The sequence below is a fragment of the Acomys minous genome, assembly GCF_964271855.1.
Source record: "Acomys minous genome assembly, chromosome: 8".
NCBI classification, from domain to species: Eukaryota; Metazoa; Chordata; class Mammalia; order Rodentia; family Muridae; genus Acomys; species Acomys minous.
In genome coordinates, this window is record NC_140489.1 from 111,143,510 (window position 1) to 111,169,671 (window position 26,162).

The 26,162-nt window shown below is 42.5% G+C and overlaps 2 protein-coding genes across 2 annotated transcripts in view; one reads left to right on the forward strand and one right to left on the reverse strand.

Moving 5' to 3' along the window:
• Positions 1-6,790: 6,790 nt before the first annotated feature.
• CEBPZOS (CEBPZ opposite strand) lies at positions 6,791-10,877 on the forward strand. Its single transcript, XM_084793275.1, has 5 exons — positions 6,791-6,848; positions 8,677-8,792; positions 9,650-9,694; positions 10,317-10,401; positions 10,536-10,877. The coding sequence occupies exons 2-4, from the start codon at positions 8,678-8,680 to the stop codon at positions 10,397-10,399; spliced, it is 243 nt and encodes an 80-aa protein (XP_084649401.1). The 5' UTR covers positions 6,791-6,848; position 8,677; the 3' UTR covers positions 10,400-10,401; positions 10,536-10,877.
• The window catches only part of CEBPZ (CCAAT enhancer binding protein zeta), a 17,245-nt gene continuing 1,478 nt past the window's right edge, over positions 10,396-26,162 (reverse strand). The window contains exons 2-16 of the mRNA XM_084793269.1: positions 25,160-26,162; positions 22,540-22,771; positions 21,772-21,958; positions 20,009-20,097; positions 17,620-17,673; positions 16,727-16,829; positions 16,558-16,626; positions 15,394-15,460; positions 14,139-14,239; positions 13,426-13,483; positions 13,024-13,208; positions 12,235-12,321; positions 11,330-11,388; positions 11,161-11,242; positions 10,396-10,576 (exon numbers count right to left, since the gene is read on the reverse strand). The exon at positions 25,160-26,162 is cut by the window's right edge and continues 490 nt beyond it. Coding sequence (XP_084649395.1) covers positions 10,440-10,576; positions 11,161-11,242; positions 11,330-11,388; positions 12,235-12,321; positions 13,024-13,208; positions 13,426-13,483; positions 14,139-14,239; positions 15,394-15,460; positions 16,558-16,626; positions 16,727-16,829; positions 17,620-17,673; positions 20,009-20,097; positions 21,772-21,958; positions 22,540-22,771; positions 25,160-26,162 — 2,513 coding nt within the window. The 3' untranslated portion in view covers positions 10,396-10,439. The remainder of the gene's footprint in view (positions 10,577-11,160; positions 11,243-11,329; positions 11,389-12,234; positions 12,322-13,023; positions 13,209-13,425; positions 13,484-14,138; positions 14,240-15,393; positions 15,461-16,557; positions 16,627-16,726; positions 16,830-17,619; positions 17,674-20,008; positions 20,098-21,771; positions 21,959-22,539; positions 22,772-25,159) is intronic.

Here is a 26,162-nt window from a genome sequence, read left to right on the forward strand (position 1 = left end):
TTAGAGTGAGCAAATAGGCCTAGTCTATTGGAACTCCTCAAAGGCAGTAGCTCCCCAGACTCCAAGCACTCTGGAAATACACAATGGCAATAGGAATAGTAAAAACTTACCCTAGAAACACAGAGATTTCTATGATTATATAGGACATGAATTTCCTGGGTTCTGGGACAAAAAATCTCCCAACATTTTTTAAGGGCAAACACAATATTAAATGTTTACATTGACTTTATCATGTATTTCACTTTTTAGAAATGTTAACAAGTCCTAGAAAGAGAAACAGAATGTAGTTTACTCGGAAGAGGTCTGGAGCTGGAGCTCATTGGTAGAGCATTTGCCTACCTTGCACAAGGCCATGGGTTCTAGGTTCCATAGTGATTCCAGAGAGTGAGGGAGGAAGTCAGTGTGTAAGAGAACCATTTTTAATCTCCATTTTACAAAGGCCAAAGAACTGACCACAGAGGGTTCCTGGCTAGAAGTGGGGACCTGGATTGGTTTATATTTCTGAGTATTAATTTTAGAAGTTGTGAAGAGGTAAAGTTGGAATTATAAGTATCAATGCGGTTACATTTTTCACACATGATTGCCACTTGAAGCCATTATATTACATAATAATGGGATGGCTTTCACTGTGGTTGGGAAGGTGTAATTAAGAATCCATCCCTCAAGAAAGAAAAGAGGAACTGGGCTGGATGCTCTGTCCATCTGCTCAGTGGGATTAGCCCTTATATTACAAACAGTCTTTGTTTCCCCGGGCTAGAATTTAAGACTGATTTAAACAAGGTCTTGTTTGCTCATTTCTTGGTGAGTAAAGCGTTTAAGAAGACAATGGCCCAGATCCAACCGACACCAACACGTGTGGTTATAGGAGGGTGTGGGGCAGAGGGGGTGGGGCACAGACAGTCCGTGTGTAAAGCCATGTCATTCTTAGTTTCTCCAGGCTCAGGCTGATTTGGAAATTCTACATGCTCAACTCTGAATTTCCAGGCATGTGGTATGAAAGGAAACAGCATATGGAACCACAGACAAACTGGTTTTCTATGACATTCTGTCACTGTCAAGAGACAGGGGTGTGTGTGTGTCTCTGTGTGCATTCCATGTTAAGTGAAATGCCACCTTCTCATTCAGTTTCTTGTATCTGATCAGTGTCAGGGGTAGGTGGCCACAGAAGCCCCTAGAATGTCTGCTGTACTCTGTCTCAGGGTCTGGGACGTGTATACATGGATGGCATATTTTAAAAGTCCCTCTTGTTTTCCTGAATCATCCACTGTTGCTTTCAATTTTTCTTTTTCATCTTTTTTTGTTTTGTTTTTGTTTCTTTGTTTTTCGAGACAGGGTATCTCTGTGTAGCCTTGACTGTCCTGGACTCGCTTTGTAGACCAGGCTGGCCTCAAACTCACAGAGATCTGCCCACCTCTGCCTCCCGAGTGCTGGGATTAAAGGCGTGCGCCACCACGCCCGGATCTTTTTTGTCTTTGTCTAGACTATAGACTTATATTTTCAAGTGAGAAAAGAATGGAGTAATTAAAATAAGGTTAAATAATGACAGCAGGGATTGAGTAGCAAGGGCCTCACGGCTGTCTTTTAAGGCTTCTAAGTAGGACTCCTCTCTTGTCTTTCCCGGGACTTGGGCTTCTTTAGAATGAAGGATTTTTGGTTTGTTTCTTTTCTTTTACAAGGGATGAACTATTTTCTGATGTAGCCTAGGACTGAACCTCAACTTGGGACTCTTCATGTCACTCTTGCAAATGCAGAGTTCACTGAGAGCTGGCCCATCCCTTACAGCAGGGGGGATGAAAGCGAGTGAGGTTAAAAAAAAAATCTGTGTATAATTTTCATGATATCGTCCCCACGGGGAAGTAAAAAATAAAAATCCACCCATGATGATCCTAATTATGCATCACTGAGTTCAGAGAGTCTCAAAATTCTTCACTAGGTCCCATCTGTGATCACTAATAAAGAACATGAACATATCTAAGTAATAAAATGTCATTTTTTTTATTACTTTTGAGATCCTACTGCAGCAATCTGTGGTTGGGTGAAGTGGTTACAGTTCTCAGTGAGATCTCAGAGTGCTCAGCAGATGTCTCACAGGTCTACTCCTATTGCTTCATTCTTGAAAGCAGTTGCACAATTGTTAGGAATGATAAAAAGCGATGCCACGAGAATGGGGTGACTACGAGTGAGAGATATGTGGTTTTGGGAAGACAAGACTTGTAAAAGTCTAGGACAGACACACAATCAATAATTCTCCCCCTCAAGTTGGACGGCTGACAGCAGCTCTATAAAGTCTGTTTGTAATTGACAGGCAACATATCTATATTGACTTAAACAGAGCTGGAAATTTACCAAAATATTATTATTTTTTTTAGGAATCTTGAGATCTGTTTCAAATGTTTTTATAGATTACTTTGTTTCATGTGTTTGAATGTTTTGACTGTATGCATGCATGTTCACCACGTGTTTAGCTAGTCTTTGCTATTTTGTGGGTTCCCACAAAAAGAAGAAGAACCCACAAAATAGCAAAGACAGGCTACACACGTGTGTGCTGGGTGCCCTTGGAGGTCGGAAGAGGGCATCAGAGCCCCTGGAACTGGAGTTAGAGCTGGCTGTGAGCCACCATGTGGGTGCTGGGAACTGAACCCGCGTCCTCTGCAAGAAAAACAAGTGCTCTAAACTGCTTAGCCTTCTCTCCAACCCCTCAAACTCTTGTATAAAGTAAATAAGCTACATATTTTTTTGCTGCTCACAAAGGCCACATTTAGTCAATGGGTCAAAGTGCACAAAATTGTCTTAATTTGAGATTGCCATAATTTCACTTTCATTTGAGAGCTTGTCATGATTTGAAACTTTGTATTAATAATTTGAGAGGTCTGCCTTAAAGATGATATAAATGATACCAAATCTATATGGTAGTTTTCATCATCAAGTTCTAGCATGAATTCAGTTTTGAGGCCATAAACAACTTGATAACTTGTCTCAAACAATAAGGTCTATTTCTCATTTGGTTTTATCTTAGTCATCTTATTTCTGAAAAGTAAATGATACTGCTCTGGTTGGCATCACTGTTTTAAAAGAATTCTCGGGACTGGTGATGATTTCATCCTCCATCCCTTATGAGACCCATGGCTTTGGTGGTTTGCATAGCATGTATTAATCATGCTTTTTCTTGATGTGCTGTGTAAAGTCACTTCACTAAATGTGAGTTCAGGGTGGCATTCACATCTTTCCTCTTGTTCACCTACCATTAATGGGGCATCAACTATAACAGATTTGTTGACAGTGTGACAGTGGACAAAAAAATGGTTTTTAACATATGTTTTACTGCTTCATATAAGTTTCTCGATTTACTTGTACCTTTTTTTATAATTGGTTTTTCGAGACAGGGTTTCTTTGTGTAGCTTTGGCTGGTCCTGGACATGCTTTGTAGACCAGGCTGGCCTCGAACTCACAGTGATCCTCCTGCCTCTGTCTCCTGAGTGCTGGGATTAAAGGCATGAGCTACCACACCTGGCTAGTTGTACCTTTTAAGGACCCCAAATAAACCACTTTTGGAAGACACTTAATTTGTTAAAAGCACCACTGTAATGAGAATTTTTTTTTTTCTGAGGCAGGAGCTCTCTGTGTTATCTTGGCTGTCCCAGACTCACCTTGTGAACCAGGCTGACTCCAAACTCACAGAGATCCTCCTGCCTCTGCCTCCCAAGTGCTAGGATTAAAGGCGTGTGTTACCACATGTGGCTTAAGTTTTAGTTTCTTAATAAAAAACAGTTATGTCATGTGAATATGATTTTGTTTTAATCCCAAGTGTGAGATATGGGGCTGCTTCAGATTGTCCGACTCTAATGTGTCTCGTGCTCTGGCAGGGATGTGATTGTGCCAGCTGCAAACAGTTTAGTTCTAGGAACTCCTGAGAGGGTATAAATTGGAGAGCCCTGAGAGGGCTTGCAGCCGCTGCTGTGGCCCCGATCCCGCATTTGCTATTGCTGGTTTGCTGGACTGCTGGATATCCTGACAATGGAAGCTTGAACTTGCCCTGAAGAACCACAGCCCTGTTCAGCAGGAAGTAGTCTATAGAGTTCTACTCTCCCCACTTCCCCTCTAACCTTCTTGCTCTTCTGCCCAGTCTTGGGGGATGGGAAGGGATTAGGGTGGATAAGAGTTGGAAGGGATGTAGAGGTATTAGAACTCAGTAAAATAGATGAAAAGAATATGCCTACAGACCAATACTAAAAATGGCAAGGAGAGCTTTATCTTAGTCACTGCTTATTGCTGTGAAGAGACACTCTGATGAAGGAAACTCTCATAAAAGAAAGCATGTAACTGGGGACTAGCTTATAGTGTCAGAGGTTAGACCATTGCCATTGTGCTGGGCAGCATGGTGGCACACAGACAGACATGGTGCAGGAGAAGTAAGCCAAGAGCCTTACATTCTGAGACTGGGCCTGGTGTGGGCTTTTGAAACTCATATCCTGTATGTGCTCCCCCCCCCACTGCCACACCCATGGCCCCTCCCCTGCCCTGTGACACACTTCCTCTAACAAGGGCACAGCTCCTAATCCTCTTGGTTCTTTTAGACAATTCCACTCCCTGGTGACTAAGCATTCAAATGTATGAGCCCACAGGGATCATTCTTAGTCCAGCCACAAGCTACACTTGTAGAATCAGTAACGTCATCCAGTGCTAAAGATTAAATTTAAAATCAGCACTTCTTTTCTCTAGACTTTCTTTGAGAGAGAGAGATGGCTCAGTGGTTAAGAGTGATTGCTGCTCTTCCAGAGGATACAAGTTCAGCACCTACCTATCTTTTGGCCTCTGTGGGCACTGGCTGGCATTTGTACACACACACACACACACACACACACACACACACACACACACACACACAGACACACACACACATGAGACCACATAAATAAAAATCATCTGTATTTTAAATTTTCTTTATTTGTGTGTGTGTGTGTGTGTGGGTGTGTGTGTGGGTGTGCATGCGCGTGTGCGCACGCCAGTGCAGGTGCCTGTGGTGGCCAGAGAGGGCTGCAAATCTCCTAGAGCTAGAGTTGTGAGCAGCCTTATATGTATGCTGGAAAAGAAACTGGGAATTCTCTGGAAGAGCTGGAAGCACTCTTAACTACAGAACCATCTCTCCAGCTAATCAATAATAATAGAAATAGTAATAATAGCAGTTAAGCAACTATATTTACTTTTTAAATTTTGGAAGTAGATTCTTCTCAAAAAGCTATCTATTTTTCTCTCATATAATACATACCGAGCAGTTCCCCCTCCCTCCACTCTCCCAGGCCCCTCCCTTCTTCCCTCTTCCCTGGATCCACTCCTCCTCTGTTTCCTTAGAGCAGGCCTTAAAAGACTGGACAAAAACAGGACTAAACCAAATACAACAAGACAAGGTAAAGGCCCTGACTCTGAGGCTGGGAAACGCAACCCAACGGGAGGGAAAGAGTTCCAAGAGCAGGCAAACAAGTCAAGGACATGTGCGTTCCCACAGCTGGGAGTCCCACAAAAACACCAAGCTAACAGACACCACCATATGTACAGAGGATCTGGTACAGACTTCTGTAGCCACGCGTCCCCCCAACCCCAGCACCCGACCTGGCCACTTGCTGCTTCAGTCCCTGTGAGCTCTGCTTAATTGATTCAACTGGCTGTGTTCTTCTGGTGTCCGCTATCCCCTCTGAGTTCAGCAACCTTTTTTTCTCCTCTTCCATGGAGTTCTGGCTCACACACCTTATCACATGAAATAATAGGTTAAAACAATATTGATAATTGCATTTTACTTTCCTCTTAACCACAAGCACAGGTAACACCAGATGATGCCAAAATCAACAGCCTGTGTTTGGAAGATAGCATGACAGAAATGGAGCATCACAGCAAAACTGAAGCCACACACATCTACAAATATCGAGAGCACACATACATGTATTTTGTGTGGTGTTGTGACGTGACACTTTCATCCTCAAAAGTTTATGCTCCAGAACCTAGCATTTAAATTAAAAAAAAAAACCTAAAAAATTCTCATTTATGCAAAAATTCTCATCATATTTTACACCGAAGAGTTTGTTAGGTAGCATTCATAGCTTTCTGGATCGGAGAGCCTGACATCAGAGCACATTTTATCTATCTATCTATCTATGTATCTATCTATGTATCTATCTATGTATCTATCTATCTATCTATCTATCTATCTATCTATCTATCTATCTATCTATCTACCTATCTATCTATCTTTTTGAAACAAGGTTTCTCTGTGTAGCCCTGGCTGTCCTGGAGTCAGAGGCAGGCAGATCTCTGAGACCAGATCACATTTTAATGACAGTAGAAGTAGTTTGGCATTCCAGGCTTTGCCTTGCACGTGAAGTTCGTATTCTCTTTCTCATCTCTCTTTCCCTTGGGTCAGCCCTCTTCTTGCCTATTGGACAGTACCTAGGGGCAGAACTTCTCAACGTTAATATGCAAAGGAATTGTCTAAGGATCTGGCTAAAGTGGCAAATCCTGACCTACGGTCCCACGTTTCTGGCCAGTTCCAGGTGATGGGTTGTTGCTGCTCTTGTGATACCCTTTGGGTTTAGAGTTGGAGAAAGATGATCCATGTTTAGGGTTTAGAGACCGTGTCCTGGATTCAAGTGTGAATTCTTTGTCTTACTTGGGTGTGGCCGCGGGCAGGATAACCTTATTGGTAAAATGAGTAGCTTCCTACAGCTACTATAGCCAGAGTCAAGTCGAAGCAGTGTAGCCAGCTCAGGTTCCGCTGTGGGGCGTGGCTAAAGCTGGGGGCGTGGCGACGCGACGACTGTGCGCGTGCGCTGTGCGCTGTCAGCGTGCAGAGGCCTCAGGTAAGGACATGGCTGTTTGTCTTGCTCCGTGTTGTCTCCCCACTGTGGGGCGCATGGTGTCTTGTAATATTCTTGGGTCAGGGGAACACTTGAGCGAGACTGTCCTGCTGGCACAGGGGCATGAGGGGGGCGCGAGTGTTTCCGGGTAGCCGAGCGCGGCGGCGCCTGCTAGGACCTAGACGGGTTGCGGCCGGGCGCTGCATGTTGGAACCATCCTGGGCAGCAGTCCCAGGGCCACCCTGTGGGACAAGCGTGGCTGCATCATCAGCGCCGCAGCCCCCGCCTCTCCAGTGCAAGAAGGCCCTTTGGTTTCCCTGGGGCATCGGGTCTGGATAGGTGTGCCCTGGTGACAGTCGGGCTTTTGATTAAGTAAAGCAGTCTCAAAGCGCAGGGCCTTGGAGTGCAACACTTCCACCTGTTTTTAAGAGTAAATGTTTTATTACCCAGCGTTATTTGGATTGTTTGAAACCTTAGCACCACCACTCTCTTCTACTCAAAAAAGGTTTTGCTCAGATTCTTTAAGTTAAGGAATAGGCTGCGGGCAGATGTGCCGGGTGCTTCCCCTCCCCCCCACAACCCCCACCCCGGAACATTAAAAACAGCCTTGAGAACTTGGTACTGAGCAGGACTGTCAGTGATACAGAGTACTGGGAACAGAGGAAGACAGCTGTCGCTCCTACCTCGTCCCCAGTTATATGTGTTCATTTGCTTCGTTTTAAAAATGAGAATAATAAAGCTTAAGTCTTTTGTTCCCCAGGTGATCCCATTATTAAAGTGAAACAAGGACCGTTGGAGGGCGGGCGAGGGGCAGGGGCACTTGGTAATACAGTCCATGGCTAATCCTGACAGTGTTTAATTACCTTGAAAGGGAGGTGAAAGGTAAAAGCAGATGGAGGGGCTGGCTGACATTATACAGCAGCCTGTTTCAGCGTTGAGGACAGAGCAGTGGGAAAAATATTGGAATATGAGATAAAAGGATTAGTGATTTGAGGTTATAGGGAAGCAGAGTAAAACCTGGCCTATCTTTCGTCTATTCAGGAGGTCAAATTTCATTTGATGTATATATAAAACCTTTCTTCAAAGACAGAACCCATGGCTCATGCTAATAAGCTCATACTTGGCTCCAACACTGACAGCCCTTTCTTGATTCGTTTTACATAGAGGGAGGGAGGATTTCAATCCCCTGCAGTTTTGCTATTTACTGGTCACTACTCAGTCAGCTTCCCCCTTCGTGGGCCAGGGCCTTGTATGAACACTGTCTGGAATGACTTCGACGAAGGCAGATTGCTGGGGTGCCCACACTAGGCTTGCTGAGGCAGAACCTGGGGAGCTGAGAAGCAGACTGAGGCTTAGGAATGAGCACTGCTTTGGGCACACAAGGAGGCGTGGACAAGACCAGGTTGGTTTATTGCCTATTTTTGCATCCAGGAAATGCATGAGCTGTGGTGTCACTTAAAGAATAACCTTTCCCTTGGAGGGAAGTTTCCAACAGGGCCTTCAAATGCTGTTATTAGACTGTATTTTAATTCCCAGGCCAGCAACACGTTTCTCTAGCCTACTTCCTCATTCTGTACCAGAGACCCTAAGGAGACGTGGTTCCTCCAGTTTTGTTTTGTAAAAAGGCACACGCTTTCTCAGAATTTCTGTGCTTGTCCCTGGCATGTGTCCTGTGGCTCATCATACTCCTTAAGCATGGAGATTGGAAACTGTATGCAGGAATGTCTAAGCCAAACACACATCACTTCTGGGTTTCATGTAGAAAGCAATGGAGTTTTCCTTGTAGCTGCCATGACAGGAATGTAAACACGCTCGTGTATGTTAACTTTAGGATGGCTCGATCCATGGAACCGCTGGCAAAGAAGATCTTTAAGGGAGTTCTAGCAGTTGAACTTGTGGGTGTTTTTGGAGCTTATTTTTTGTTTCAGAAGATGAACACAAGTCAAGGTAAACCAACACAGTTGAGTAGTTGTTTTCTAGCGGGGTATGCAATAAGCGCTAGTGGCTTTTCTGGGCAAAAACGTTTCTTCAGATTGAAACCGTTAGACATTACTATGGGCAAGAGGGGAGGGAGGTGTCCGGTACCGTAGAGGTGACTCAGTCTGACTTGCGCACTACCCGGGAAGGGTAGGACAAGTGTCTGTTCTGGCTCACAATTGGATGGGCCTCAGCACAACTTTAGGGAAGGGATGGAGGGAGCTTGGCCTGCCTTTTACACTTGTGTAGTATTCTCGGAAAGAGCTACACCACTGAATGCCCACAACTGCCTCAGGCATAGCATTCTTACCATCAATAGTAAGGCACTAGAACCATTTCCACGCTGTTGCTGAGGACAGTGTAACCACTTAAGTTTTACACTAGAACCCTCAACTTTTAAATTAAGAATTCCTACTACTTCCTTTACCTTTAAAGCTTGTCACCTGTCTTCCACAAAGTACTTCATTAGGACACTATACCAGGGTGCTACTGGATGTTTAGTCTTTAAAGTCAAGGCTGCTGGGCGGTGGTGGTGCACGCCTTTCCCAGCAGTTGGGAGGCAGAGGTGGACCTCTGTGAGTTCACGGCCAGCCTGGTCTATAGTGTGCGTGCCAGGATAGCCAGGGCTACAGAGCACCCCTGTCTTGAAAAACCAAAAGAGAAAAAAAAAAGTATAAAAGCTAGATTTTAAGATGAATGTAACTTATATACTATTCTTTAACATTCAGTTCGTGGATCAGATGGACATTAAATATAAAATGCTAATAGATACTAATATACTAAATTGTGGCTTGATGTTAATACAGTGAATTTTGTTTTAATATCAGATTTCAGGCAAACAATGAACAAGAGATTTCCCTTCATTTTGGAAGGTATGTTTTTCTTCAAGTAAAATTCAATGCAAACTAGCCTATAAATCCTGTGGTACTTTTACAACTTTGGATCAAATGACATTATTTTGGTATTGTTTCCTACATCAGTTGCCTCCTGAGAGCAAACAGTAAGGACTCACCTAATTACACAGATGAGAACAGTTAGCTCTTGGTTTCATTCTTATTACTTTTAATTGATCGAACCCCAGGCTTTACAAACACTGGGCAAAGTTCTCTCATTGAGTTACATGTTCCACCCTGCAAGCTTGAGCCGTACTGTTTTCCAGTGGTAAAGAACACAGATTCCAGACTGAGACCTAAGGTGGCGATGGGCACAAACCGTGGCTTCAGGTTACTGCTGTAAAACTGTTCTCAGGATCCTATGTTCTCAGAGAGGCTGCGGTCTCTGTGGAAGAGCTAATGCCTACCTCATGACAGTTATGTATGTAACCAAAGCTTAGCACTAGGTGCCCCAAGCAAGCAGCTCCTCACAGCAGTTAGGAGAGCGGTTAGAGCATGTGCAAGACTATGGAGCCCTGCTGTGCTATTCACTTTGTTATGTAACAATATGGAGGAATTAACTTTATCATGATTTATAAATGACAGCATTTTGTTTCTATAGTTTATTACAAATCCATTGAACAGTCTGGACTGTATGGAGTTAGAGAACAAGATCAAGCAAAATGGTTGAATAGCAAAAATTAAGGGTAAGTACAATCCTAATTTATTATCCACTCTGAAGCTCTCACTTCCTCTGTCTTTTGGATTTTTGAGGGGCTTTCATCTTCTTTTTGAAATTTTTCTTTTTCTTGATGATGCTTTTCACGTCTCTGTTGTGCAGCCAGTCATCACGCTCGGCTTCCCACTTCAGCTGTTTGAAGCCTTTGAGAGAAGAAGAAAGACGAGTCTGAGTGTAACCGCAGCTCTGCAGTTCCTGCCCACCGTGCAAACCCACTGTGTCCGGCCCACTGGGCAAACCCACTGTGTGCCGCTCTCCTCTACTACCTAGGATTCTTACAAATGAAAGAATACCGAAGGACTGTCACTGAAATGATTGTTCTTTTTTATATTTATGAAAAAAATGGAAACTATTATAACATCAGCAATAATTAAAAGGTCTTCAAGCACAAAGAGTAAACCTTAGCCAAGTCAAAATAAAATAGACCTACTCTCCAAGAAAAAAGTTGTCTGAGTCTGTAGTGTGTGTGTGTGTGGGTAAATGCCTTGCTATGGGACAGGCAAGCTTTCTGCCACTTTCGGACATCTAGAGAAGTGCCATTTAAAATCTAGAATGACAAGTTCAAGGTGACCTAGTGGTGCTCACTGGTAATCCTACTGCTGGGGAGGTAGAGGATCAAATGCCCAAGGCCAGCCTGGCTACACAGTGAGTGTAAGGTAGCCCGGGCCACACAAGACCCTGCTGTAGAGAAGAAGCAAAAGAAAAGAACAAAAATTAGTTTACTTACTTGCATTATCTTTGTTAGCCATGGCGTTCATACCAACATAATCAAACTTGGATCCCATATTTTCATCCAACAGATGGCCAAACTTTCAAGAAAAAAAGGTGAGGAAGGTTATTAGTAAACTGGAAAAGAATGTAACTAACTATGTTCTTAGTCAGCACAGTAGCCTTACCTCCTCAGCAGACACAAACAGGCTGGAGTCATTGAAACTCTTCTTTTTTTTCTTTGGTCCTTAAAAAATAAAATAAAATTATGTGTAGGTTATTTAAAGTATGTATTTATTTCTCAGATTTGGTCACTGATCAATGTTTATCCTTACAAGAAACCAACAGTATCGCTCAGGATTAAAATTCACAGCTGAAATGGATGGAGTTTGTATTATGTAAAGCAAAATAAAAATTGATATTCAGGTCTTACTCTTTGGGCTTGAAAAAGCTGACTGAAGTATGTTTACTATACTATCAATAAACTTTTGTTGGTGCTACTAAAAATAAAATGTCTATTAAAAAGTCACATATAAATCTGAATCTATAGCATTTTAAGAATGCTAAAGTGGTAAGGCAGTTGGGGCTCACATGTAAGGGACTCCTGAAACCTGACTGAAAAGATCATCTAGAGATACTGAAATGTGAGAGAAGGACCTTGGGAGCAACAAAATCTAAGGCTGCGTGTGAGAAATAGCTCTTCATGGCAAAGAACCCTGTTATTATCAATTCTTAAAGCACTGTTCTTGGCCGAGAGATGGTTTATCCGGTACACTCGCCTCACAGGTGTGACACTCAAGGTTCAGGTCTCCAGAACCCATGTAGGAACCTGGCTGTAGTGGCTGTAATGCCAGTGATGGTGAGATAGCAGGCAGAGGCAGCTGGGTGCTAGAATCTCATGGAGCAGTTAGCCTAGCCTGTGTGGTGAAGTCTGAAGCCTAAGAGAGACCCTTATCTCAAGCAAAAGGTGGACAGTGCCCGAGGACTGATTGTTTAAGAAAAATTTTCTAAATAGCATCAGACAAGTTTTTAAAAACGTATTTCTAAATAGTATTTCTTCATAGGGCAGCTGCTATGGTTTGAATTTCCTTACCTTGAAATGACTTAGCAAAGTCAAAATCATCTTCACTCTTTCTCTTGCTTTTCTTAGTACTGGCTTTGGGGCTGGCTTCAGCAAATTCTGTAACCCAAGAAAGCTTGCTATTAAGCCATTTAAAAACAACAAGCCTGAAAAATACCAACTTAGTGCATGCTACAGTGTTCAGTGCAATGCCAAGGCCTGATGTGCCTGTTCCATGTAGCTTTTCAGTTCTCCAATCCCAACAGAATGGGGGATCCAGGATGCTCCAGTCTTTAAGAGCACCTGCTATAGTTCACAAGAATGTAATTTACTCAATGACCATTAATGAGGCAAAATACTTCCAATACTTGCATAAATAAGAAACTTGTACTGCTGAGGTCCAGAAGAAGATGCAAAGCAGGTGTACATTAGAGGTTAAATGAAAGAAAGGACAAGGACACAAGTGCACAATTGTGCTTGCTCCCTCACCATCTATAGTTGACGTCGCTCCTCTCTTTCACTGTGGGTGGGGCTGTACGAATACTGGCTTTTTCTTAGATAAGCTGCTCATCACTATTGCTTTTGTTCTTTGGTAGCTGAGGCTCCAACCAGGACCTCACACATTGTAGGAAGCACTCTACTACCGGGCTACACCACCAGCCCCGTACACCAATGACAGCTCAACCAAAACTGTAGAGAAGCTGTTGCCTAAATTAAAGTCCAGCACTGATATATGTGTCTTCTTCAGATATAGAAACCTAGACTAAGAATTAGCAAGAAAGCAACATGATTTGTGAATTACTTTTTTCAATCTGTATGTACCTGGAACATCTTCAGTTTCCTCATCGGACACATCCATGAATGTTCCTCCATCTTCATCAATTTCAAAGTCTTCATCATTCATACTTCCTAGAGAAACTTCGTCATCATCCAGGTCACCAGGCTCATTGTCACTACTCTCTGAATCTTCCAGGTTCTCCTTAGCTCCTTTTGTTTTCTTCATATTGCTGGGAAAACAGAAACAATCCAAGACTCCAAAACTTGTTAAGGAAGGCAGTGTTTCCTGAAGTGTGCTCAGGTGACTACGTGAAAGAATTACAGAGTGCTCAAAGATTCCAAAGGTTCAAAATGAAAGTACCACACCCAGGAGAGTCACGTGATTTCTACCCTCCTGTTCTGATGAACAATAATTTGGGAAACAGTAAAGAGAAGGTTGAGTTTTACCTGGCAAAATCAATATCATCCTTTCCAGGAGTATAGCAGTTATCATCTTCAAATGTGTCTGCGCAAGAACGTTATAAAAATTTTAAGAGACAGCAAGGACCAGGAGCGATGCACATTCTACCCCAGTCAGCTGTGACAAAGACTCAGGGTTTCACAACACACAGTGCTGTAAGCAGGCCTACTGCTGGGGCTGGGGCTCTAAAGTGGGCTCTGTTAGTTTAATTCCTATCTATAGCTCTTCTGCTGAAAAAGAACTTTAGCGTTTATATTTTACTAAGTGTAGATGTAACAGTGACATCAAAGCAAGCCTTTCCATTTTCATTGTACTGTTTTATTTAACTGATTTAAAAACTCCCAAGCTCTATGGATTATAGAGAAAAAAAACCAACCGCCTAAAAAACCAATAAAACAGCAGGTGACTGCTACAAATAGAATTGGGAGACTATGAACAATAGTTTGTTTCATCAGAGACTTGATCTTAGGCATAAAAACACTGTTCTTGCAAACAGTATTTTCTTACATATTCTACAAACCTGAATAATGTATTTTTTTCTAGAACAAATATGAGCAAGTTACCATATGTTATTTCTCAATCTTCTACTATAATCTGCAGACCAATGATTTCTAAAAACTAAGCTCACTTTTAACAATAATGTTCTATAGTCTATTAACAAATAATATTTTTACAAACTGAGTTAATAAAAACAAATTACCAATCATATTTTCAAATTCTTCATCATCAACATCTTCTATACTTTCTTCATCTGCATTGCGCTTCTGTTTGTTTTTGACAACAGCAACTTTTTTATAATACCTAAGGTAAAATGCATATTATTTATCTGTTTAATTTATGACTAAAGATTAATTACAACTCAAATTGTGTTAGGAATATTCAAATGGACACAAACGAGTAAAACTGTATTCAATATAAAACATGTTTTGAGTTAAACAAAACAGGCATAAACTTGTGAAATGTGAAGCATAATAATTCACCGTTTAAAGGGGCTCACCCACAGAGCCTCGGCTGGCCCTGTGCACTGAGTGCCCTGCTTCTGCCTGCCGAGTACTGGGTTACAGGCCTAAGCTACCAAGCACTGCTACGTGAAGGAGAAATGTTCAAGGTGTTAATGTCTTCTAAGTTGTCTCTCCAAAATCTTAACACAGCATCACCGAGGCCTCCAGGGGCACAGAGAGTGTTGTCTAACATGAACAAGGCCCTGAGTTTGATCCCACACAATACTAAAAGTAAAAAGCACTTTTACTTTTTTTTGCATAGTAAAAGGTTGCTTCAACTTCAACACTAATTCTCTAAGTATCAGAATATAGTGGTTCTAAACAACCTCCAATCTTAACTTACCAGCTCATCCAAAGTCACAGTAGAACTTAAAGACTTCCCAGTTGGCATCACACCCACAAAATTATTCATAGTAAAAGTTCTTTTTAAAAGCAACTGAAATTAAATCTAATTAAGTAGTCAACTAGATAACTTGACAGCAGATTACAAGGCACAAAGAGCATCAGTGGTGACTGTTGAGATCAGGCACTGCAGCGTCACAGTGAGCTGTGTTTGCTCTCCTCAGAGGGCCGCGGTCTAGGCAAACTACTTCTGTTGCTACTGCATTAAACTAACACAGACAGAGACTAATAAAGAGTCACTGCTTAAGAAGAAAAAGAACCCAGTAGCAAATGCTCATTGGGAGGTGGAGGACATCTTACACAATGTACAGTTTCCAAACAAACCCCTAGAGTTCTACAAAGTCAGATTAAGAGCCAAAATTTATATACTCCATTAATACTGACCAATTTCACTAAAATTTCTATCAGTAGCAGATTCAAGTATTTAAATTTACTTCAAAAAGAAAACAGACACATAACCTGATCTTTTCAAAATAGTCCAACACCAATAAAGCAGTGTATCAAACGTAAACATTTACACAGTCCCTAAGGATGCTGCACTAGGTATCTTACCTGTAGAAAAACACTTCATCCACTGGGATCTGGCTTTCTTCTTTTGCAAGAAACTCTTTACTATTCACTGCAGAAATGAAGCATTTTATTATGACCATTACCTACATCACTCAAGCTCTCACAGGATATTAACATACTGGCAGTTCTGAAAAAAATTTCTTTTGGAGGGGCTTTCGAGACAGGGTTTCTGTGTAGCTCTGGCTGTCCTGGAGTCACTCTAGACCTCACAGAGATCGCCTGCCTCTGCCTCCTGAGTGCTAGGATTACAGGCGTGCACCACCACTACTGGGAAGTTCTGAAATCTTGAAACAAGATCGTGGTGGGTAAGAGGAGCAGCAGTGCAAAGCGCATCTCTGGGAATGTGTGGCCAAGTCTCACCATCCTAGCATCTCAGTATGGGTGCTGAGAACTTAACTTGGGTCCTGCCCCAGAGTAGTAAGTGCTCTTAACTACTGAGCTAAGCGCTGAAGCCCCTCAAAGAGTTCTTCTAAAGCTCCTAACCCTAAATCATGGTCCATCTGCCTCTACCACCCACATGAAGGATTATAGCATAATCTGGTTGTCTCGGAAGAAAAGTACAATAATGCTTATAATTGTAAAAACTCTGACTTGATTTAAAGATTTGCCTTACAATCCTAATTACGCCAGAGTAATCCTGCTGACATTCCTGGATTTCTTAGAGGTTGGCTGAAAATAACTAGATTGTCTAACTTAACTCTAATTTCTGAGCAAGATGAAGGCAGGACACAGTGTGTGAAGAAATGTCTTTTCTGAACAGAGAGCCAGAATCGGATCAGGAAGGCTGGTAGGACTGGCCCCAAATGCAGTCCACAGGAGGACACCAACCACACTGAAAATGATGCTGTGTGAAAGAGCCAGCTGGGCATTTTTGTTTTCCTCTGCCAGCACTGGAAGAGTTTAAGATGGTCTGAACTGTACAAGATGGGAATTGCACTTGCTGGTTACTGAAGGAGCTACGTGACATGAGCACGGCAGAAGGCATGCCTGCTAAGGCTGGGGAGCGGCTGCCAGAGGGCCCATAATTTTATTTACTTAGGATATGCCTGAAATTTTTATTATGATAAAGTGGGTCAAAGGATATAATTTGTGTTACATTGTCTTACGCTATCCTTTTGGTTTCAACTGTCCCAGCTCTGTGCTTACCAGCAAGATTGCGGACATCCTTTATAAAATGCTTCCTTTTTGGCTGCATCACAACACTGTCGGTGTTTTCTGAAATGTAAACCATGAGAGTCTAATGTAGTTATAGCTTCTTTCACTTACTAAACCCCAGCAATGACAACCAGCGAGTCACTAAATAATGGGAACATGCCTTTGCCTTTATGTAGCTTTGGATTTCGGTATACAAATCGATCCAAGAACCTCATGAGTGTGAAATCCTGCAGTGGGTCCCCTGAATACTGGATGAAATTTCCCTGAAAGGTGGGAAATGGTGTAGATTATTTAATAAAAAATAAATACCTATCCAAACATGAAAAACATAAATTGCAATGATAAACCCGCAAATATATTTTATTTTTTTATTTTTTGGTTTTTCGAGACAGGGTTTCTCTGTGTAGCCTTGGCTGTCCTGGACTCTTTTTGTAAACCAGGCTGGCCTCGAACTCACAGCGATCCACCTGCCTCTGCCTCCCGAGTGCTGGGATTAAAGGCCTGCGCCACCACGCCTGGCTTAACCCTCAAATATTCTAATGCATTTCCTACTAAAAAACTAAACATAGATATTTTATGATACACTGGTGATTTGCAGGTAAAATTTATGATGGCAACTATGTAACCATTACAAGACCCAAACCCTGAGAAAGCAAACCGAGGAAGCAGAGGAGAGAGCAGCCAGCCTGTAGGAGCTGCTGTTCCCTGATGTGCTGTGTCTCCAGTCATCCCACAGCGAGAAGGCCTCTTGTTCTCTGTATTAAACAAGTGACTGGTCCTCAACAAGAGCAGAAACATCAGACTACAAGGCGGGGACAACTGCTCCGGCAATTGCTGATGACCCAAAACTGTAATATTTAGCTGGGTGTGGCGGCACATGCCTTTAATCCCCCCCAGCACTCAGAGGCAGGTGGATCACTGAGTTTGGGTTCTAGGACAGCTAGGGCTCTGTTACATAGCAAAACCTTGTCTCGAAAACAAACACTACCCCCAAGACATGTCCCGACCCCGACTCTACAATCTTATATATTTTTAAAAGTATTTTACACTCACCTCAAGGATAGTCTTTGCAAAAAGGGCCACAGAAGGGTGGAAATGCTCAGATAACTAAAGAAGGAAAATGTTAATGCCATTATCTTTAAGGTCAGTTTTCAGCAAAATTACAGGTTATTTGAGAAAAATGTAGAGAACTGAAACTTAAGCGAATACAGAAAGAGTGATTCTCAAACATTTTGGTTTCCAAACGATGTGTACTTAAAAATCCAAGATTTTTGCTGGGCATGGTGGCACACGCCTTTAACCCAAGCATTTGGGAGGCAGAAGTAGAAGCAGGTGGATCTCTGTGAGTTCAAGGCCAGCCTAGTCTACAAAGTGAGTCCAGGACAGCCTGGTCTACACAGAGAAACCCTGTCTTGAAAAACTAAAACAAAACAAAGAACAACAAAAAGCCCTGAGATTTTAAGAACCTACAGCTGAGTGGATTATTTTTGTGTTTGCTTTATTAGAAATTACAACAGGAAAAATTTAAGTGCTTATAGTTCATTTAAATTGGTAAATCCAGGGTCTGGAGTAACAGCTCAGCAGTCAGAGCACTTGCTGCACTTGCAGAGGTCCTGTGTTCAGGTCCCAGCACCCACATGGCGGCTCATAAGTAACTACTTGCTACTCCAATCCCAGGGATCTGACACCCCTCTTCTGGCCTTCTTGGGAACCAGGCATGCATGTGGGTACGCTTATATACATGTTGGCAAAATATTCAAATGCAGAAAATTAAAATAAAAAATGATACTATACCTACCATGTATTAGTGTAAACAACATGCTCATGCTTCAGAACAAAAGTATGGTTCAGAATAAAAATTACAAAATTAAGAAGTACTAATTCTCAAAGTTTAGTTAACAAATATTTTCAAAACCTCTTTTGTGTTTGGCTGAATATGACATAATGCATTTTTAACTCTTTTCTAGTATTCCATACTGTTTGAACCTATATGAAGAGAGTCCAGCCTCAAACAATCTGTGGTTGAAATAAAGATTTATTAAGTCTTTCACCTAAGTATGGATTTCTTTCTTGACGTTATACCGAAAGGTAAAATTAACTGCTAGGTGGAATCTACCATACCAATTGGTCTACTATGAATGTAGACCTTCCTCACATGTGAATTTGGAACACTGGACTCTGGTCATTTGAAAAACACTGGATGGATTGGACAGTTCCTCCAAATTGCTCGAAATTGCAGTGTTACTCCGATCACTAATTTTATCAGGCAACTTTGGGCAGAGTGTGGTTGACTGTCACTATTAGTTGCTTTTGCCTGAAGCAAAAGAACCAATTACTTCATTTACTAATGTGTCTCAGAGTAAACAGTTTGCCCGCCAGTGTAGCAGGAACAGCGGGCTGAGTTCTACCTTGAGGCACAGGAGTGGGATGCATGCTTGCCGTCCACACAGGGAACACTGGCATGGGTTTAGGGCCAAGATCACGAAACAATACCTGCTTTATCATTCTCAAGTGATACTGGCTTTGCCCCTTCCCTTATTTACTACAAGTACAGGCAGAGAAAAATATAACAGAATTTGATGGCTAAAAAAAAACTGTCTTTACTTATATCAAGGCATAAGAAGTTCACCTGTCTTCTTTTATATCATCAGTGCTACAGCCAGCACAGTGACAAGACAGGTAACACCCTGGTGTCACCAGCACAGCACCTGTGACTGCACACTCAATGAACGGCTTTGAGCATTTGTGGTCACACTGCAAGAATAATTCACAGGGAGAAACTAACTGGCTTTTTGTCACAGGAAGGCTGTTAGAACCCAACTTATCTTCTTCATTTACACAATAATGTAGTAAAAGATTTCTATTTTCAGACAACGCAACACATGTTAGAGAACTACATGTAACAATCCATGTTCTTTTTCTTTTTTTGTTTTTTTGAGACATGTTTCATGCCTGGCTAATAAGTTTTTGTTTTTGTTTCCTTTGAGACAGGGTTTCTCTGTGTAGCCTTGGTTGGTCTGGACTGTTTGAGGACCAGGCTGACCTTGAACTCACAGAGTGCTGGGATTAAAGGCGTGTGCCACCCTACCCGGCCCTATATTCTTATTATAACCCAGGTATGCTATTTTATTTGCATGCCCATCAGTCCAGAGTTTAATTCCCAGCAACCACATGGTGACTAATAACCATCTATAATGAGATTCATTGCCCTCTTCTGGCCTGCAGGTGTACATGCAAGCAGAATAATATAAAAATAATAAAATAATAAAAATAGTAAAAAAGTTTCTGTAAAATGAACATACAAACTATAATTTTGCTCATGTATAGTTTCATATTAACTTCTTCAGTTGTAAGAAAAGCTTTAATGTGTTAAAAGCCATTGAAAACAGGAGGAATATGTGCCACAAATGAATTAAAAAAAAAATAGTTGAAATTATTTTACCTTTCTGAGCTCCCAAAGACTTGTATTTTCAGCTCCACAGAACAAAGGGTTTCTACTGAATGGATCGTATGTCTTTAACTGCTTGCCACCTAAGGACACAGTATGTTTAAATGCTTTATTCCTAGCTCAAGGAGACACTTAAACTATCACAACTAATGTTCTCACAGACAGACCTAATTTTCAAACTCTTAGTAGTTTAGTAATCCATTACTAGATTAAAATGCCAAGTCCCTTAAACAATCTATCTTAATGTCTACTCTAATATTTTTTCCTGAAAAGTCTGCAAGGTACTGGCCCCAGCTACCAAATGACCAACCTCTTCCTACAGTCAGTAGTTTCCAAGCAGCCAGAGAAAGTGCTCAGAAGGCAAGTCATAAATGGGTAAGATGGAAATACAGTGAAGGAAGTTTTTTTCTTGGAACAGATTTGTATGTTTGTAAAAATCCAGAAATAAGAGATCAATTCTTCCTTTCTACCTTTTCTTACTAAGTGTGTGTGTGTGTGTGTGTGTGTGTGTGTGTGTGTGTGTGTAGGTGTGGGTGCTAGTGTGTAAGTGCCACAAGGCTGCATGTGGAGATCAGAAAATGATTTTGAGGAGCCAGGTCTCCTTCCAGTTTAAATGTGGGTCTCAGAGACTGAAGTCAGTCACGAGGCGTGGGAGCAAGTGCCTTTTCCTTTCCTGGATGAGTTGTCTCTGTGGTCCTAGATACTAAAACCAAGAATTTTGAAATCCACTATTAGTTGTGTAGCCCTAGCACATGCTTGTCATCCTCCTAAAGGACAACAGTATGTGCTCCAAACAGAGAAACCCTTTGAAGAACTTTCTTGACGACTACTGGCATTCTCTTCAATATATTTGAAATGTTACTTTAACCATGAGTCCTAAAAGAAATGTTCCTGGCACTGTCTTCTTCAGGCTAGTAGTCTTTTCTTTTTGGCCTCAAATCAAGACTATATCTCTACGCTTTCTTTTGGCTCTAATATTCTATTAATTGACTTCTTTTTCTTTGGTATGTGTATCGATAGTCACTTAAGGCTTCTATTTCCCAGAGAGTCTTCTATCTTAAAAACTTGCTTTAGGGGGCTTAGGGATGATGGCTCAGCAGTTAAGAGCACTGGCTGCAGTACCAGAGGACCTGGGTTTGATTCCCATCACCTGTGTGGTGGCTCACAACTGCCTAAGACTCCAGTTCCACGGCATCCAGTGCCCTCTTCTGGCCTCTGGGGCACCAGGCATTCATATGCTACACAGACATATATACAGGCCAAACACTCAAACACATAAAATAAAAAATTAAAAAACAAACAACCCTACATTAAGAAACTGCAAAGGTTGAATATGACAGTTACAAAACACTCAAGAAGAGTCGTAGAGATATGATTAAATACAGTTCCAGTCAGAAATCAAACTTCATGTGACCCATACTTGGGTGTCTTCATGTGCTCTGACTAGAGTGGCTCAGTTAGGCATAAACTCCTATTTAGAATGGAAATAAATGATTCAAATTGCATCTAGCATTTCACTGCTTTTCAATTAATTCCCATCGCTCTAAAAGGCATTTGCTTGATTTGCAAGATTTATTTAAAACATGTAATTCTGTTAATAAAGATTATCTGTGATTCCCTACCATTAAATTTTACTTCATGGTTGCAAATGTAGTTCAGTGCTGGCTCAGCGCACCCCTCCAGCACTGTCACACACACACACAGCTGTGACGACGACAGAGAAAACTAATTCAAGGGAACAATCCAAAGCACTTCACCTTTCAAGTTGTCGAAGTGGACCCAGGAGGCCGGCTTTGGTTTCCCAGCGTCTGGGCTGCTCTCAGGCACAGCTTCTTCTCCCTCAGGCTCCTTCACAGTATCTACTGTGGATTCTTTGTCAGCATCAGTGAACTTTTCTATGTCACTGTCGTCTCCCATGTCAACGAAGTTTTCTTCATCAGATTCCTACCAAAGTGGACCAGTGCCTCTATTAATCAGCAGGAACTTCGATAAAGTGTATTCACTTATGTGATGTGGGTTTCACAGAAGACTCACTGCAATTCCAGTCAAACGAGAAAATCCCAGGCAAGTCAAGTCACGGCCCTGAATGCTACTCAGAATGAATGGAAGATCCTACTTTCTTCCTAAACGTAACAAAGCCAAGTTCTGAACCAAGAGATTTTAGACCTGAGTCCTCAAATATTTGTTGTTATAAATAACCAAGGCAGGCACGGTTACTATTTATGTCCATTTCATAAGCAGGAAACAGGCTGCAAGGGTCTACTTGCTCTATAATCACCCATAACTATCTCACTGATTGCAATTTCTATAGCACTGCAGCTTGCTATGTAATAAATGGAGGAGTCAAGCAACCTGCTCACCTATTTAGATGTCCACCTGGCAGGGAAATCTGGCTCGGTCCAAGTCTAGAGCTTACATTGTAACACATTCCAGAGAAATTAACTTACTGTCAATAAAGCAAAAACACACACAAACCCACCCAACACAGTAGCACCCACCAGGGTCAGGAAGCATAAAAACCATACCGGATGGTCATCTAGTTGGCTTCTTAAGTCTGGTTTTGCTTTAAGGATCTCAGACACAAGATAGAGCGCTCCACAAATGAATGGCGGCATCTGCGTGCAGGTCACCTGAAGCAACCTCTTCACAAAAGCCTTCACCCGGCGCAACATGATGTCAGCTTTCAGAGATTTGTAGACAAGGTTAAGAAACATCGCTTGCTTGGAACATGTCATCAGCCCTGGATCCAACATTTTTCTGTAAAATGAAATCAAGGTCAGATGTTCATTCATAAAACCATCTTCACATCCAGTGGTCATAGTTTAGAGACTCCACAACCAAATCTTAGGATACATTTCCTGAATAAAGTAAGACACTATTTTTGCCTTATCAGATAAAGTGCACATCAATGACCCCAGCAGAAAGAATACAATGGTAAAACAGGAAAGGTGTCACCAGATAAGAGCCATTTGTTTTGTGACTTTTTTTCTCCTCTAATTGTTTTATAAGACAACAGGGTAGTTTTATACAGATACAGAACCCCACCTGAACAGTTACACAAAAGCCAACTAATAAAACCTGATGCCTGCTCAGTCTGCTTTCAGTCAGTTCTTGGAAGGCAGAGGCGCAGCTCTCATGGAGTTCTGCCCGCCTCATTTTCATAGCAAAGTCAAGGCCAGTCAGGGCCACATTGTGAGCTGGGGAAAAACCTGACACCTAGCAAGCAGCAGGTAAGATGACCTTTGTTTACTCTCTCCTCTCCAGCTGAGCAGAGGCAGCCTCCCGCACATGGCTCTGGTGAAGACTACCTATGAGCAGTGAAAAAGGAAACTGAGTCCTTAATATGTGATCCAGTGGACTAACCAAGTACTCCTTCCATACACACCGCCCTCTGTCCAGAATGTTCTCTGCATGCCCACAGTTCCCAATCAGTTCTTCTAATACTCGCAGTCCTATGTTTATGCTCTGTGGTTTCCTCAGCTTCCCCATCTTTTCTCCCCATGTCCAATGCAACTAGGACTGCGCTGTCACAGGCTTCCTCCATGGATGGGGACTGTGCTGTCATAGGCTTCCTCCATGGACGGGGACTGTGCTGTCACAGGCTTCCTCCATGGATGGGGACTGTGCTGTCACAGGCTTCCTCCATGGATGGGGACTGCGCTGTCACAGGCTTCCTCTATGGATGGGGACTGTGCTGTCACAGGCTTCCTCCATGGATGGGGACTGCGCTGTCACAGGCTTCCTCCATGGATGGGGACTGTGCTGTCACAGGCTTCCTCCATGGATGGGGACTGTGCTGTCACAGGCTTCCTCCATGGATGGGGACTGCGCTGTCACAGGCTTCCTCCATGGATGGGGACTGTGCTGTCACAGGCTTCCTCCATGGATGGTTTCCTAAATGAGGGGTCCAATCAGTAATGGACTAAAGTCTCCATTAACTATTCCAAATAAAGCTTTTCCATTATACAGCTTTTCTGGAAATTAAAATGTGTGTGTGTGTGTGTGTGTGTGTGTGTGTGTGTGTGTGTGTGTGTGTGTGTGTGTAGGTGGGGCGGGGTCTTAGGGAATGACCTTATACTAGCAGGCTTGTGAGTAAGAATCTTTATCCCTGGACCATCTCACCTGCCCTAATGCTTTTCTCTGTGAGGATCCAGTTCTGTCACTCACTAGTTGTAACTTCCTATGGAAGTTGAAATGCTTCCTAATATGAACGACAGGCCACGAGACAGGTGCACATCTCTGCATTTTACTAATACAATACTGTGAGAAAATGAGATTCATCAAGTTACAATAGGGTTTGCCTGATCTTAACAGGGCAAACTATTGGCTGGGATTGAAATCATAGTGTGTCTGAAGTCTAACTATTAATCACTGCATTTTCCTTTCTAAGTTAGACATATGTATGTGCAACTGTAAAAAGCCAATTAGAGGCCAGGCGAGGTAGAACCTGCCTTTAATCCTAGCACTCAGGAGGCAGAGACAAGTGGAACTCTACGAGTTCCAGAGCAGCCAAGGCTGCACAGTGAAAACCTGCCTCAAAAAGGAAAACGAGAAAAGAATAGGTAAGTTCCTGAACGCAGCTTGCTGGCGTATGTACGGCAGATCCAAAGCACTTACTGTCAGAAATACCTGCCTTGACGAGTTACACGAGAGCTGTATGAGTCACCAAACAAAATCTTAAAAGCTAAAAGAGCAAAAAACCCCCTGACCTCGGAACCGCTAGCTCTCGATCTCCAGCCTACCTCTGGGAAGGGCCTCCAGGGGTGGGGTTTCTGTTCCTGGTGCCTGCCTTACACACCGAGAGCATGGGCAGCAGATTTAAGTACGCAAAAGCCATGTGTCGAATGAATTACTGAACTGTATGAGGAGCAGGAGGCAGATTCAGAGTGAATATACGGGGGAAGGGAATGTCAGGTACACCTCTGGTTCTAGCTCCTCACTGTCCCAAAAGATGTAGCAAAATGTTATTTTTTTGAAACAGGTGTCAGGATATTGTGCTCAAAGTTGGTGAATTTTCGGTTGCTGACGGTGCCTATGTGACATTTACACACACACACACTTAAAATTTCCTTTTGCCCTAAACTACATGTGCTATCCCACAACAGGTTTCCCCCACACTCATACACTAAAATGCCACGCACTTACCTATATAAAGCGGTGTAATAGCGATCAGATATTGTCTGTTGAGAATTCATTACTTGGAAAAGCAGCATTAAAGCCTGCACACTGGTATTAAAATTTACAACATGTAACACTTTGAATAAGGTGTCCACCTGCTCCCTGACCTTGTCGTCGCCTATCTGGGAATAAGGGTATGCTCTGTTCACTCCTGTTAAGATGGCGCTGAGCATTTTTGATTCAATGTCTTTTTTCTTGATACAAGTCCGAAAGAAACAAAAATAAAGAGTTATTAGTTTGTTAGCCAACTCACTTTCTTCGTGGGAGAGGACCATTTGGTTTAAAAAGCAAATTGCGTAATACTGCGCTTTGGCGCTGATATTTGAGCGGAAGAGGAGCCTTTCTATTTCTCCACACACAACTCCTTTCATATTGGGATGCTTCCGCAGCAACACCTCCAACAGGTGGGAAGCTTTGGTGGCGATTCTGTTCTGAGGATCTCCCAGCTTGTTTATCACCTGCACGAGAAGAGCCTTCTCCTCCTCAGGCTTATCACAGAGGAGCTCGTGGGCGGCTACGAGGGCTCGGATCTTAGTGGTCACCAAGGAATCGTGACTTAGAGTTTCTAGGACCTGCACGAATTCCGCTACTAACTGTTTGAGTTGGTGCTCATAATACCACAGTACAAGTCTTCGATCTCTTGAGTCCCTGTTGCCGCTGGACAACTCTTCCAGCTTGTGGAAAGGATGCTGGCTGAAAACCCGGAGCTTCCGACTGCCTGGCAAGAGATCTGTAATAAGTAACTCCTTGAACGTATCCAGAGCCTGGAGGCACTGCTGCTTGCTGCCCTTCTTTTTAACAAGGTTCACGAGAGTTTCTACAAACTGGAGTGTGTGAACAGCATCGTCCTGGATCAGAAGGATCATGGCTGCCATCCTGTCACCCAGTGTCCCTGATGACACGATTGCCTTCATCCAGGTGGAAGAGCCTCCCTTTTGAGAGCTTGTCTTACTTTTGAACAAGGTGACTT

Coding starts and splice junctions, on each gene's coding strand:
- CEBPZOS (XM_084793275.1), top strand. CDS start 8,678: ATGGCTCGATCCATGGAACCGCTGGCAAAGAAGATCTTTAAGGGAGTT. Junction 8,793..9,649: donor GAAGATGAACACAAGTCAAG/GTAAACCAACAC, acceptor TTTTAATATCAG/ATTTCAGGCAAACAATGAAC. Junction 9,695..10,316: donor ATTTCCCTTCATTTTGGAAG/GTATGTTTTTCT, acceptor TTGTTTCTATAG/TTTATTACAAATCCATTGAA.